This window comes from Rhineura floridana, chromosome 21 (assembly GCF_030035675.1).
Source record: "Rhineura floridana isolate rRhiFlo1 chromosome 21, rRhiFlo1.hap2, whole genome shotgun sequence".
In the NCBI taxonomy this organism is placed as follows: domain Eukaryota; kingdom Metazoa; phylum Chordata; class Lepidosauria; order Squamata; family Rhineuridae; genus Rhineura; species Rhineura floridana.
This window is the reverse complement of record NC_084500.1, coordinates 5,003,353-5,018,827: the sequence shown is the minus strand read 5'-3', so window position 1 is coordinate 5,018,827 and position 15,475 is coordinate 5,003,353. Positions and strand designations below refer to the sequence as shown.

At 43.5% G+C, this 15,475-nt stretch overlaps 2 protein-coding genes across 5 annotated transcripts in view; one reads left to right on the top strand and one right to left on the bottom strand.

The window, feature by feature from the left end:
* Window positions 1-10,656, bottom strand: part of LRWD1 (leucine rich repeats and WD repeat domain containing 1) — a 56,624-nt gene extending 45,968 nt beyond the window's left edge. For 2 of the 3 annotated variants that reach the window (XM_061604581.1, XM_061604580.1), the window contains exon 1: window positions 10,379-10,653. The gene's annotated coding sequence lies outside the window, so the exon portion shown is untranslated. Of the gene's footprint in view, window positions 1-10,378 lie in introns of all 3 variants that reach the window. The other variant, XM_061604582.1, reaches the window with a different exon arrangement.
* ALKBH4 (alkB homolog 4, lysine demethylase) lies at window positions 10,168-15,274 on the top strand. Of its 2 annotated transcripts, XM_061604583.1 has the most exons (3): window positions 10,175-10,641; window positions 12,769-12,963; window positions 14,530-15,274. In XM_061604583.1, exons 1-3 carry the CDS (start codon window positions 10,528-10,530, stop codon window positions 15,202-15,204), a joined length of 984 nt encoding a protein of 327 aa, XP_061460567.1. In that variant the 5' UTR covers window positions 10,175-10,527; the 3' UTR covers window positions 15,205-15,274. The 2 variants fall into 2 exon arrangements, with proteins under 2 accessions (XP_061460568.1, XP_061460567.1); XM_061604584.1 differs by lacking the exon at window positions 12,769-12,963 and having other exon boundaries at window positions 10,168-10,641.
* The last annotated feature ends 201 nt before the right edge of the window (window positions 15,275-15,475 follow it).

Below are 15,475 nucleotides of genomic sequence, written 5' to 3'. Positions count from 1 at the left end.
GAAGACACACAGTGGTCACGCCTGACGTTGTAGTCAGCAACAAGCTGAAGCCAAGGTTTGACTTTTAAGGTGCAGGTTTGTCAGCAGGTGTGAGCCATCAGCGTTTTGGCCTTAAGTGGACAGGCCTGCCCCTCTTCTGCCTGACCTTCTGTTGTCTACGTTCTGCAGGTGAGGGGGGAGTATCCTGTTCACTGTCTGCATCTGGCTGAAGGAAGGGCTTCAGCTGTGTCTGGGGTGCTCTGCAGCTGAGGGGGAGAAGGAGCTGGGTTCTCAGGAGTTTCCTCCATTTCTCTTTCTGGGTCTGCTGCTTCTGGGTCTGCTGCTGTTACTCCTGAGTCATCTTCATCTGATGAGTCATTTGATGGGGCCATGACACTTGCACAGCCTTTGCGACCCACTGGTTAGGAAACACTGCTCTAGACCGGGGGGGACGGGACCAAATGTGGCCCTCCAAGCTTCTCCATCTGGCCCTTGACACTCTCCACACACCCTCTCTCCAGGCCACAGCCCTCACATTTTGCACCCTCGTGATTTTGCTGAAATGTCTCCTTGAATTCTGATCATGCCTCTTGCTTGCCGAGATGGAGGAGAAGAAGTGTGTGTAGAAACTAACCTATTGTATAGAGGTAAAATTTACATCCACTGATCTGCCTACTTTTGCCTCCAGCCTCACCCACTCCTGGCATATGGCCTGGAAGGTTGCCCTGGAGGGAACGTGGCCCTCCGGCTGAAAAATTTTCCCCACCCTGCTCCAGACTTTCTTTTTTTTATGGAGCCAGGGACATAGGAATGGTATGTTTGTTAGTTTTTTATCTGGTTTTTTGAAAAGTGAGTTTTAAACAGAATAAACGTATCTATTCACACTTATTCTATGTGTTTCTGAAGTTCAAAAGTGAGTGTGGATCTTTATGTAGGTAAAAAATAAGGCACCTTCAATACAAGAGGGAGGCTTGGGGGAAGGGTTGATCTGAAGACTGTTGAATGTGCTTTGGACGAGGGAAGGGAGGTGCAGTCAGATGTGTGTTGGGAGAATGGCAAGCTGTGCTGAGGAGGACTTAAGGGCTAGAGGGAGCAAAACAAATTAGGTTGCTCCCAAAGCTGGACAAAGACAGGATACAATTAAAACCCCTTTCTAATGTGAGGAATTTGGGAGGGATCCAATTTATTACTGTGTTCACAGTCATTTGTTTTTAAAGGGGATCTAGGTTGGTTTTCTACCCAAATGGAAAAGGTGTGAAGAATTTTGCCGTGTGTGTGTGTGTGAGTGCAACCCTTACCTTCTAAAGTGTAGAAGTTCAGCTGGTGGGCAGGGAGTTCAAGCCTGCTTTCTGCAGGGATCAGTTAAGCTTGGTTGTGCTGCTGATCCAGCATGGTTTGGGGAAAAATGACATGCGGACCAAACTGGCCAAATATGGCCCCAGGTTCCCCACCCGTTCTAAGCCATGAGGTGCCAAGGAAATTAATCACATGTACCCTTTCCTCTAATTTCAGATGTCACTCAGAGGCACCTGTGAAGAAATACAATGCACATGCTCAGAAGCATTTATTCATGTTGTCTGTAGCTGGACTTGAATTAAGGGAGGGGGAAAACATTTCCCCCCCCAATGTGTTGCATTCATTTCCTGCCTAATAACTGAACATTTTCTGGCTGTGGGGAGGGCTGGCAGCTGCAGGCAGCTAACTAACAGTTAAGGAACGGTGCTTTGCATGTGTTCTGTAGCAAAAAATACTTCCTGCCCTCCGCTGCTGTGGTTTAACACAAGGAACAAAAAAACTAAGGCTGTAGTCAAATTGTGTGTTGCAAGAGGTCTTTTTCAATGCTTTGAATCAGAAACTGCCTACAATGGAAGATATGCTATTACAGTAGGGCCCCGCTCATACAGCAGGTTCCGTTCCGGACTGCTGCCGTAAAGCGGAATGCATTGACTAACATTGTCTAAAATGGTGGCTGACGCCGGAAACACACCGTAAAAGTGGAACAAGCACCGTAGGAGCGGGGCCTTTCTGCAATTGACAACCGCTGTATCGGTGGAACGCTGCAGAGTGCCGCAAAGCGGGGCCCTACTGTATTCTTGAGATATGTAGAATTTTAGCCATGTAAGAGTATAGCATTCTGTACATCCTCAAAGGCACTCTCAGATTCTATACCCGAACCTTGGCATAAAAAATTGCTTGTGGAGCTGAATTACACTATGTCTTCAGGAGACAGGAGTGGGATGATCTTTTTCCATGCCTTGGATGTAGTTATTAAGAAAGAAAGTATATGTGTATCTCTGTATCATTCCCCATGACAGGACGTGGGAGGGTGCCTGCGCGCACGTGCCTATGTTTAAATAGGAATAACTCCCATTCAGCTCAGTGGAGCACAGACCCTAAAAATTACTGTCCTTCTTTGTTTGTTTATATATAGAGAACACCGTACATGACACTTTACAGAGACAGGACCCTGCCCCCAATGGTCTTACTATCTAGATATGCACACAACAGAGACTTCAGAGAAATGGGGAAGAGGAACAGAGGCAGGGGTAAACAGGTTTAAGAAGCTTTTCAACCCACATGTGGAAATACTGGTAAGGTTCACACATCACAGTAAGCCACGGATGGGGAGCCTGGGACTCCCCAGATGTTGTTGGGACTCCCAGTTCCCATCATGGCTGATGATTAGGGATCATGGGAGCTGTAGTCCAACAACATCTGATGACCTACAGGTTCCCATCTCTGTGGTAAAGCATAGTTAATGGTTTGTGGTGAGCAGGCAGATGGCTTCTGTTTCACTTCTCCCCTAGTGCAACGAACCACAATGTGAAGTCAAGGATGGTTCTTACCAGTCATGGTAATCCCTAATTTGTTAGCATAAAAAGTCAATATGCATTCATATAAAAACACAACAAATACAAAGATAAATAAAAATACAAAGATAAATAAAAACAGAATAAAACTGTACACCACAGAAGAAACTGAGTACAAATTTAAAAGTTTAAGAATTAGGAATTAGAGTCCAGGTAAGCTTGGATAAACACATGTCTTCAAGAGGCATTTAAAGCTGGTTACTCTCTCTGACTCTCAAACTACTGGCATTCCAAAGGGTGAGTGCCACTACCAAAATATCCCTCTTCTGTGTTTTCACCAGGTGACAGTGTGCTAATCATGGAACAACCAGTATGGGTTCCTCAAAATATCTCAAGGGTTGGCTAGATCTGTACTGGGGGAGGAAGTCTGCAAGATACCCTGGTTCTAAGTTGTTTAGGGATTTTTTTTAAACAACAATGCAAACCTGGGTGCCCCACTGCCCATCCTAGCAGCTGCATTTTGCATTAACTGCAATTTCCAAATGAAGTGCAAGGGTAGCCCCAAATACAGCTCATTACATGAGGTTACCAGTGCAAGGATCAATGCATGGTAAGGCTATCCCTGTCCAGGAACTGCCAAAGCAAAGCAAACTGTCCAGCTGCCAAAGCAACCAAATTTGGTACCAGGCACTCCAAGCCACTGAAGTAACCCTGGCCTCTAGTGAAAACAGTGATATGGGGCAGAAAACTTTCCAGTACTTTTTTTTCCAAATAGAAAGGTTTCTGTTTCGTAAGTTCATGAGTAAACATGAACATTAGACAAGTTTGGTAGTTTCAACGTATTTAGCTTTGTTTACTTAATACAAGTAAAATAAGCATGCTAAATCAGATCGCTCTCCTAGGGGATTAGAAAATTTCCTGATGCAAACTGAAAATTGTTCTATGTAAATTACCCTAATTTAAATATTCCAATACAAAATTTTCCAGAAACCCACACCACTAAGTGACAGTAATGGATCTAGAAGGATCTGGATGCATCTGCTCCTTCAGAAGGAGTACAACCCCATCCAGGGTAGGTCTTGCGGACTTCCCATTGGGGCATCTGGTTGGCCACTGTGAGAACAGGATGCTGGACTTGACTGGGCCACAGGCCAGATCCAGCAGGCTCTTCTTATGTACACTGCCCAACTCCCGGACTTGGATTAGCCCATACATAGGGTCTCCATCTTATTAGGACTCAGCCAGTTTATCAGCCTTTATCCAGGCCATAAGTACACGAAAGGAACTGGTGGAGGACAGGCAAACAGCCTCTCCTGATTCAAATGTTACAGAGAAATACAGCAGAGTTTCGTAGAATCACAGAATATTAGGTCTGGAAGAGGCCATCAAGTCCAACCTCCTGCTCAATGCAGGAATACAACTTAAAGCATACCCGACACTTAAATGCCTCCAGTGTTGGACAGCCCACTATTTCCCTAGGTAACTAGTTCCAGTGTCGCACTACACTAACAGGATTTTTTCCCTGATTTTAAGATGAAATCTGGCTTCCTGTAACTTGAGCCCATTATTCCTTATCCTGCACTCTGGGTCAATCGAGAAGAGAACCTGGCTCTCTTCTGTGTGCCAGCCTTTCAAGTTCCTTTTTTTTTTTCCAATTAATTTTTATTCCAATTTTCAAAACCAAAACAATACAAAAAGAAAACAACACAAATCAATAACTAGTACAATACAAAAAGAAAAAAATATATATATATAAAAGAAAGAATATTGACTTCCGATTTGTCATAGTTCAGCTATAAATCTATAATATATAACAAACCTATCTCTTAATAGATTATAAAATCACCTTCCTCCAACGGTTATCTTAGTTGGTTTCAAATCTCATTAACATCATATCATTTTAATCTTCCACAAAAAGTCAAAGAGAAGTTTCCAATCCTTGAGATATATGTCAATCAATTTTTTTTTCTAAATAAACATGCCAATTAATCCAACTCATCAAATCTACTAAGTCCAGTAATTTTAAATCGCTCTTCTGTCATTATCCATATTTGGTCCATCTTCCATCTTTACGCACCCAAAAATCTTGCTGTCATAGTCATATAATAAAAGTCTGATAGGAATTTCCTCCATCACAGATATTTTCTTGCCATCAAATCCAAACGTATCACTGAAGTATTGTTGCAAAGCCGCATCTCTGTTCCTCTTTTCCACATGATACACTAGTACATCTCTTGAAGGTTTTTCCATTGACACAAAACAGGGATTAATTCTGTTAACTTTCTCCATTTCAAGTTCCATCAAATCCTTCCAGTCCAAGAATTTTTTTGAACCGATAATATCTTTATCTCCAATCTCTTCAATTCCTTCAGGGACAGCGCTGAATTCCAAACTGTAATATTTGTCTCCAGGATCCATCACAGCCAGGAAATCCAAATCTTTTTTCATGTCCATAATTAAGCCAATCTCCATAGTTTGAACCTTGCCTTTAATTTCTCTTTCATCCTTTTTTTGTTTTCCAGATCTATCTTTATTCTCCTTCCTCATAGAATCCTGAGTTTCTTTCAGCTCCTGTCTCATTTCGAGAAATTCAATTCTCCACGCTTGTCTATTATTTCTCAATTCTTGTTTTATTGAGTTAATCCCATTCATTATTTACTGAAACATGTCTAGAGATAAAGTCCCTTCTTGTACATCCATGATCTTCTTAATTGTCATTCTTAAAGCCAAAGGAACAAAAACGCCTTCAATTTTCAATGTCCCAAACAAAGAGCAGCTTATTTCTTTAACCAGTTACAAAGGAGTTAATCTTTCCAACAAACTAACGTCACATGCTAGACAGCCCTTATCTCTTATCTGCCCGGAAGTGTAAGAACGGCTTTAGTTCACAGCGTCGAAATAGCTAGTAGCAGAGAGAATGAGCAGATTCGTCAAAAAAAAAAGTAGATCAGGAAAAATAGTCACAGCCATACATCAAAAAGATTTCTTATCTCTTCCAATCAGAAATCTCTCGTCCGTTGTAATCTTTAAAATGCTATTTTCCATGTCAGCTTTTTGCAATAAAAAAAAAAGATAAGCTATTTATATTTTCTTCCCCCTTAGTTCCGTGAATAAAAAAAGGAAAGTCTTACCTCACCTAGGTTATCTCAATTGCTGTTACTTTGACAAATCTCTTTAGCTGTATAGATAAGAAAATGATGAATGTAGACAGGAGGATGTTTGCCTGTTAATCCGTATAAAAAAAAACGGGTCACTTATCCAGCTGAGCTAGCATAAAAATCCTCGCTCTGTCTGAGCTGCTGGAAGACAGACAATTCTGACGAATTCCAGACTCCAACAATCAAAACAAAGCTATGTGGGAAATCTCACGTTTCTTCTTTAACCGGAAGAAATTATTCCCAGTCAGAAAAGAGCCTTCTGACTGAATTTAAACTGGATAAGTTTCATCCAAGACGGAGCTCGTCTCAGAGGCTGCACAGGCGTAGGGATCCTCCTGGGAAGTCCAGCCTTTCAAGTTCTTGAAGAGTGCTATCATACCTCCCCTCAGTCTTTTCTTCTCATGGCTAAACATGCCCAGATCTTTCAGTCTCTCCTCACAGGGCTTTGTTTCCAGGCCTCCAACGTTCCTCATCGCCTCCTCTGAACCTGTTTGTTTGTCTGCATCCTTCTTAGTGTGCTGTCCAGAATAGGACACAGTACACAAGATGAGGTCTAAACAAGTGCTGAACAGAGGGGAACTAGTATTTCATGTGATTTGGAAACTATACTTCTGTTAATGCAGCCTAAAATAGCATTTGCCTTTTTCGCAGCCACATCACAGTGTTGGCTCATATTCAGGTGTGATCAACATACTAGTGACGCTTTGCTCCAAAACTCCTAATGACTGCCCCCAGCAGCTTTGCATATATGTTAAATAGCATTAGGAATAAGAAAATATTAGGAAGCATTAGGAATAAAATCATGCCTAGATCAACTGCCAGGGATGGAGGCACAGGGTTGCATTCAACTAAGCCCTACTCAGAGAAGACCCGCTGAAAGTAATGAACCTAAGTTAGTCATGTTTATTAACCTCAAATTGAGGTACTCTGAGTAGTATTAGCACTGAATACCGCCCACAGTCACCCAGTAATAGTCTCCGGAACAAACTCTGTAAGAATGAAACCACCGTACAGTGCCCCCAACTCATGGAGATGGTCCAGGAGGATTCTGTGACCAACAGCAACAAAAGCCACAGAGAGATCAAGGAGAATCAACAGGGTCCCACTCCCCTCACAATCCTTCTTCCAATAAAGGTAATCCATCAGGGCAACCGAGGCTGATTCTGACCCAAACCTGGCCTAAACCCTGGCCAGAATGGGTGAAGATAGCCTCATCTTAACCGCCACAACCATGTCTGAGCAAAGCAAACCACAACTCCTTTTTTTATCATTAATTTTATTCAAATTTTCAAACAAAACAAAACAAAACAAAAAAAAACAATAAAATAAAATGTTGACTTCCGATTTGTCGCAGATCAGTTATAGGTCTATGATATATGACAAACCTGTCTCTTAATATATTACAAAATCACTTTCCTCCAGTAGTTATCTTAATTAATCATCAAATCTCATTAACATCACTTTATTCTTTTCGCAAAAAGTCAAAGAGAGGTTTCCACTCCTTGAGAAATATATCCCTCGATTTTTCTTCAAATAAACATGTCAATTAATCCATCTCATCAAGTCTACTAGGACCAGTAATTTCAATAGCCATTTTTCCATTATCAGTATTAATTCCATCTTCCAACTTCCATCCTTGCACCCATAATAATCTTGCTGTCATAGTCATATAGTAAGAGTCTGATGGGAATTTCCTTCATCACAAATATTTCCTTGCCATCAATTCTGAATGTGTTGCTGAAATATTGTTGTAAAGTCATATCTCTATTCCTCTTTTTTACAAAATGCACTAGAACATCTCTTGAGAGTTTTTCCATTGTCACACATCTGGAATTAATTCTATAAATTTTGTCTATTTCAAGTTCCATCAAATCATTCCAGTCCAGAAATTCCATCGAAACATTGATAGCTTTATCTCTGATATCTTCATCAATTTCTCCAGGGACAACGCCGAATTCCAAACAGTGATCTTTATCTCCAGGATCCACAAACTCCAAATATTTTTCCAGTTCCACACTTGATATATCTGTTCCAATGTCCAGGACTTGCATCCTCCCTTCAATTTTTGCCATAAAGTCCAAATCTTTTTCCAATTCCACATTTGATATATCTGATCCAATCTCCAGAATTTGCTCCTTCCCTTTAATTTCTTTTTCATATTCTATTGCTTGTCCATCTGCTTCTTTTCTCATATAATCCTTTATTTCTTTCAACTCCTGTTTCACTTTACCAAATTCAGTTGCCATCTCTTGTCTACTCTGTCCCAGTTCTTGTTTCATTATCTTAATCTCATCCATTATCTTCTGAAACATATCCAGAGGGGAAAACCCTTCCAGGGGTACATCCAGGATCTCTGCCACTTCTTTGATTGTCATTCTTAAAGCCGAAAAAAAAAACCCCTTCAAATTTCCAATATAGCCACAATTCCCAAGCAAAGAATAATTTGCTTCTTTTTCCAGCAATAAGGGAGTTAATATTCCAGGCCTGTTGACATCTGGCCAGCACAGTTCTTATCTCCCGCACGTCCAAGAATGCAAAACAAATTTGGTTCACAACGCCGAACAATTAGTAACATACACGAACAGCAGATTCGTCTAAAGAAAGTAGTCCAAGAAAAAGTAGTCCCAGACATATATCAATCAAATAATCATCTAAATCAGATTTTCTCTTCGGGTAAGTTGCCCCTCATCCGTTTTAATCTTTATAGTTTCCAAATTCAGGCCTGCTTTTTGCCATAAAAAATAAGAAAAGCTTTTTAAATTTTCTTTCCTCCTCCTCAATTCCTTGTATAAAAGAGAGAAGTGTAACTCACCCAGGCATCTCAATTGCTGATTCCCAAACAAATCTCTTTTACTGTAGTAATTTAAGCCAAATGATAAGATTAGACAGAAGAAAGCTCGCCCGTTGTGGATCGTTTAAAAGAAAAAACGTCTCGCTTTTTTTCAGCCCAGCTTGCTGGAAGTCCTAACTCCGTCCTCGGCTGCTAGGTATGCCTTCCTTTCCCAGGGAATTCCTGATCAATTCCAGCCACCGACAGCCCAACGAAGTTTCTGTGGATAATCTATTCGGTTCACCCTTGCCTGGGAGAACATTTACACCAGTCAAAGTTCCTTTTTGACTGATTTTAAACTGAAAAAAGCTTCCTCTGAGACAGAGCTCATCTCAGAGGCAGCCACAAGCGGAGCAATCTTCCGGGAAGTCCCGCAAACCACAATTCCTGATTTGGACATAATAAGCTAAGGATCATGTTTTGTTGCTTGCGCTCAGGAAGGAGTGAAGGGGGAGCGATCGCTACGTTCATGGCAAACTGGGCCACTGTAGTATTATTCCTTATAGCCGCATCCGTATTTTGTAGATTGTTGTTCAGATTTTTATGCTATCTTATTGCAAAGCAGCTCTGCATTTTTTCTGAATAATAATAAAAAAGATATATAACCTGCTATTGCTATGTACGTCGGTGGTTCATGACCGATGCTCTTGGAGGTCACTGATTCATAGGGTCGCTGTAAGTCATCATCAACGTGAAGGCACATAACAACAACATTGCTATATATAAATATAATTCAAGGAGCAGGGAGATCCTCCAAATGTTAGAACCAGGGGTTCTTGCCAGGATAACATTAAAAGCACAACCGTAATGTACGAGTTCAGAATAAAGTCCCATGAGGTTCAGTGAGAGCAGCAAATGTACAGCTTTAACGTCATTTTAAAGCCTTATTTTCACCTACTAAACCGAGCTGGAGGGGGGGGGGGAGAGGAATGTCTGGAAGGAGAATGGGCGGGAAAAAAGGACCCTGTCTCGTCTTTCCGAGGCAAACCTCTGAGGTGGGAGTTAGGGGGCGGAAGCGGAGAGAGTCCTGTGACCTCTTTCTAAGGTAAAACCGCCGAGTCGGGCTTTGGGGCGGCGAGGGGAGAGAGAAGAAAGCCGCGGTCGACCCCCTTCCTTTTTTTTTTTATTGTCTCCAAATAAAGATGCGCGTGAAGGGGGATGCCCCCTTGTCTGAGGGGGAATTAACTCCACCGATTTGGGACCGGGGCGGCGGGAGGCTGTCTTAGGGCTACAACGGAGACCAAGAGAGGCGTCCCGTTGATGATGGGGGCCGCAACGGGGGAAGGCATAGCGTTTGAGCATCATCTTCTTTTTCTATTTTAAATAGGCCCTCCGGGACTACAACTCCCATCATGCCCCGGGAGGCCCCGGGAATGCTTCTCCTATAGGCGCGGCGCGCAAGGGGCTGCTGGGAAGACGAGTCCGCCGCCTCCCCTCCAGCCGCCGCCACGACGCCAGCCGGCGGGGCCTTGAAGGGAAACAGGCGGGCGAAGGAGGCGCCTCGCTTGCCTTCAGCATCCCCGCCGCGCGCGCGCCTCCTCGGGCCGCAGCGCTCCCGCTCCCGCCCGCCGTCCCCTCGCGAGCCGGGCCGAGGGCTTTACCTCAAGCGGCGGACGCGGGGTGGTTTCCTCCTTCTCCTTCCTGCCGCCGCCAGAGCTGGGCGAACCGGAAGCTCGGAGGGAGGCCCGCCCGCTCGCGCTAGTAGTAGTGGCGGCAGAGGTGGCGGCAACAGCTACCGGGGTCGGGCGGGATGGAGGCTGCCGGAGAGGGAGGCGGCGGCGGCGGCGGCGGCAGGCCCGGGGGCTGCGGGTGCAAAGGGATCCGCTGCTGCTTGCTTTGCGAGGCCGCCGCCCCGCCCCCGCAGGTACCACGCGCGGCATCGGAGGAGGAGGAGTAAGGGGGGTGGGAATTAGGGGTGGAAGGTTTTGAGGAGGGGGAGAAGAGGGAGAGAGAAGTTGGGGTTGATGTGGGCGCTATAGGGAAAGGAGAAGAAAGGAGAGGCAAGCGCCTTGCTTCCTGCCTCAGGACCTCTTTGGCCAAGGGGCGCCTCTGAGGATGTGCAGAGTGTCTCTGCCGTGCACCCCCCTCCGTTAGTAATGTTATAATTCCTACGAGAACCCAGGCTAGTTAGTGGTTTTAAAACTCTTCCCACCTAGGGTTACCATCATTTTGTCATTTCAAAAAGAGTACATTTGGCTTCGGTAAGTGAAAAGTAAGAGTATGCTGTTGCACCATCTCAAAAAGAGTGCATGTACTCTTAAAAGAGTACGGCTGGTAACCCTATTTCCCCCCACACACCGCCACAAGACCGCTTGAAAATGGCTGAGTGGGTCTTGGTGACCTTGTGACGCTTCCCCCGTTAGGATGGGATTGATGTAGCCCTTGTAACTCCATGTGGTGGTGTTCAGTGCTGGTCCTCGAAATTGACCCAACTGAAGTGAATTGCAGGGATTATGTCTTTAGAAAATGGCTTTGGCTGTAATCCAAAACACGCTTACCTGGGAGTAAGTCCAGTTGAACCCAGTGGAGCTTACTTCTGAGTTGACTTGGACTGGATTGCAGCCTTAATCGCTTTACGGTCCAAAGGATGGGTCTGCTTTGAGTGGAACTTAGTGGAATACCAACCCCAGAATTCAAAGTGTAGCACAACAAAAATATTATTTATCAAGTTTATATCCCACCCTTCCTCCCAGAAGAAGTTCAGGGTGGTAAACAAAAACACTAAAAGCACCTTAAAACATCTTAAAAACAAAAGCCTTTAAACATATTAAAACATCTTAAAAACATTTTTTAAAAAATACAATGTAAGAAATGAAAGAAGCAATGAAAATAGTTTTAAAAACAAGACTATTCAGTGCAATGGAGGAGTTGCCTTTCCATCTTGCCACAAATCCACAGACATGCCACAGACCACCTGAATGAAGCTTGCGGACTGTAGTGTGGGAACCCATGACCCAGATGATAAGCCATATTTTCAAGGCCAGACACAGCCTCTTTTGCCAAGGGGCGCCTCTGAGGATATACAGAGGGGTCACTGCACTTTCTGGAATTTTTGAGAGTACTATGCCTCCCCCCCCCGGTTGCTTCTCTCCCCCTTCCTCTCCACATACAGAGAAAGAGAAAATATACACAATCGCAGATCCTTTGCTTTTCCACAGTCTGGACAGAAAGGAGGCTTGAGTAGAATTAAAAGTAGATACTCCTGAATGTGCATGAGGCCCTCAAAAAAGCTACCATCAAATTAAAACTTACTGTGATCTACCCTGCAGTAAAAAAATTACAGATTCAGTGCTTGCCACATTAATACAAGGCAGGGTTTCACTTAGATTTATTTTTTTACACAGGATGGCAACAAAACCAACACCAACAAATCACATGACTAGGGTTGCCAGGCTCGGCCTGAGACTGATCCCGTATCTTGAGGAGAAGAGAAAGTCAGCCAAGTGCAGGTGTTCTTGCAACACTAATGGGAAAAAACACAAGGTGGAACCCTCCCTTCCCCCTGCACAACTTTGAAAGATACAGAAGACCTCTTGGTTGCCAGGCCCGGCCTCCGTCTTCTGTATCTTTAAAAATTGTGCATTGAGAAGGGAGAATTCCACCTTGTGGTTTTTCCCATTACAGTGTTGCAAGAACACCTGCACTTGGCTGACCTTCTCTTCTCTTAAAGATACAGGATCAGTCTCAGGCCCTGAACCTGGCAACCCTAATCCAGACTGAAAATGCAGAGGTCGAAAGACCATGCATTCTAAAGCCTGTGGAACTCACTCCCAACTGAGATTACACACTCTCCTTGAACTTCAAGCGCATGACTAAAGACTTTCTTGTTCCAGCAGGCATTTTAAGTTAGTTTTTGGTTTATTATAATTTTGTTCCATTGTTTCATTTTACGTACAGATTGTTTTTATTTATACCACTTAGAAATGCAAATAGTTAAGTGGTATACAAGTGTCTTAAAGAAAAAATAATTTATTATCTCTTCTTTCCTCAGAGTGCAAACTTTGTTTACTGTCCACTGACTGGTTTCGCTGTGGGAGATAATCAATCCAAATTTGCAGGCTGGGCCTTTCTGTTTCCAGGAGTGTTTTTGCTGGAAGAGTTTATAAGCGATGATGAAGAATGCAAAATGGTTGAGCTGATGGACCAAAATGCTTGGAAACCATCACAGTCTGGCCGAAGAAAGCAGGTCTTGTTCTCTCTCCCTCTTTTTTTTTATCCATTAATTTTTTTAATTGAATTTTCAAATATTTATGTTACATAGTACATTGTTGCAGACACAGCTGCAAGGTTCTGTATAGAACCACAATAAAATAAGAGAACAAAACAGCAACAGCCATCACAGTATGCTGCTCTCTATGCTGCAAAGAGAGCTCAGCTTGACACAGAAAGAGGGTATACACTAGCAGTTTCCACAGCATAGGCATTCCACAACCACAGTGTCACCACTGAAACAGCCCCTCTCCCTAGCTAGTGTGGAGGAATTCACTCAGAGGCAATTTGCACTGAAGCAGATTGCAATTTTATTCAAAGCATACAGCGCTGGAGAGCCAAGCAGAAAACTGCAACTGACTCTGTTTTTCTGCAAATTGGCACAGGCCTTTATAGTTTCAGGAAACAGAAACTTCAGGAGATGAAACACTCACATTTGGAGCATGCATAATACACAGAAAATCCCTTTAGTCTGTCAACATCCTGATTATCTACAAATTGCTAGGACATTTGCTAGGGAGTACTGTACTTGCTAACTAACAGTGTAACACTTTGAAACTGGTAATACTGTTGTAAATAAGACGCTTCAAGGACATATAAGATACTTCAAAGACATGGTTGCTTAGCCAACCATTCTATCAGTTTTCCCACATTCTGCAGTTTTTTACCCTCTCCAAACATTCACAGGCAGAACCAATTCTTTTGGATACCCAGAATCCTGTACATCCTGGTTACTTACTTCCTCACTAACTACCTGCCACACAAGGGGCCCAGAGCACAGCTTCTGAAGAGGATCTCAAGGTTCAGACTAGGTATTATATAAGAGAAGGTGACGCTCAAATATATTGTTTTCATCATATGCATGTTTAATTGAAATTAAAATGCAAAATGATGTGATTACTTGACCATGGCAACATTTATTTATTTATTTATCACTCACGTTTCTAAGTGGTGTACATAAAAGCAAGCCATACAGAAAACAATGAAATCATCAAAAACCCAAACGCTACCTTACAATGCCTGCTGGAATAAGAAAGTCTTAGCTATGCACCTGAAGGTCAACAAGGAGGGTGCCTGTTTAATCTCAGCTGGGAGGGAGTTCCACAGGCTTGAGCCTGCTACACTGAATGCAGCACAGCTTCTAGTCATTAGGAGCCTAGGCATCTGACCCATAGGGGGACCATCAACAGAAACTCCCCCAAAGATCTCAATTATCAGGCTGGGATATAAGGGATCAATAGCCAATGTTATGCCAGCAGATGAGACAGGCAGTCCTGTTTGCACGAAGGAAACTGGGCTGACACCACTGGATGTCACTCTTTAAGATTCCTTCCATCAAGAGACAGCTGTACTTAACAAAATAGTCCTTATAAGTAGGCCTTATGTAAGGTAGGTCAGTTTTATTATCATATTGCAGTTCATGGCCTGTCTTGTCTGCCTAGAGACTTCATGGCCGAAGCAAGATTTGAATCAGGAAAATTTGAACTGATGCTGCTAACTCTCAACAAGCTCAAGTAACCTTTTCTCCTCCTTTCTTTAACAGGACTATGGCCCCAAGGTGAACTTCAAGAAGCACAAACTGAAAGCGGGTAGTTTTTCCGGCTTGCCTAGCTTCAGCCAGGAGATAGTGGCACGGATGAGAAGCCACTCCATGCTCAAGGACTTCTCTCCCATTGAGCAGTGCAACCTGGATTATGGTCCCGAGAGAGGGTCTGCTATCGACCCACACTGGGATGATTGGTGGCTTTGGGGGGAGCGCCTGGTCAGCTTAAACTTGCTTTCAGCTACTGTGCTTTCTATGTCTTGTGACTTAGAGGATTGTCTCCAGCTATTTCCTCCCTTTCTTCAAGAAAGAAAGCTAACACAGAGCTCTGTGTCCCCTGCTGCTTCTCAAGAGCATCAGCCCAAAGATCCTACTTCTGTAGGAGGACTCGGAAACACCACAGAGGGGGGAACTGCCTTTTCTTCCCCCACAAGGTCAGTTCCCTCCAAAGAGGTCACTGTTGCCATTCATTTACCTCGGAGATCCCTGGTGGTTCTGTACGGACCTGCTCGCTATAGATGGAAACATGCCATTTATCGCAACCATGTTAACAGCCGCCGCGTCTGCATCACCTTTAGAGAATTGTCTGCGGAGTTCAGTCGTGGAGGAGAACAAGAGGAACTGGGTAAAAAACTCCTGAAAATGGCACTGACTTACCAGGGGATACCTGTATAAACATTCAAGGGAAGGAACTGAAACTGACTTGTTTGGCTCACCAGAAATTAAAGTTCAAAGCTTTCGTAAACTTGTGTCTTTTTCTGAGAAGCAGAGTTGTATTAATTGTTCTACTAAAGCTGTGGTTTTAATGATCTGCCAAGCAACCCCTTTCCATCACCAACTCTGTGCATTCCAAGGCAACTTTCTGGGGTTGCACACTGATTTTGCAAGGAACACTGGCCAGACCCCATTGTGCTTCATCATTCTGTGTGAAAGGGCAGTGCACCCC

Excerpts from the sequence above, each read along its gene's own strand:
- ALKBH4 (XM_061604583.1), top strand. The coding sequence starts at position 10,528 with ATGGAGGCTGCCGGAGAGGGAGGCGGCGGCGGCGGCGGCGGCAGGCCC. Across the intron at positions 10,642-12,768 it reads CCGCCGCCCCGCCCCCGCAG|AGTGCAAACTTTGTTTACTG; the intron begins GTACCACGCGCG and ends TTCTTTCCTCAG. Across the intron at positions 12,964-14,529 it reads AGTCTGGCCGAAGAAAGCAG|GACTATGGCCCCAAGGTGAA; the intron begins GTCTTGTTCTCT and ends TTTCTTTAACAG.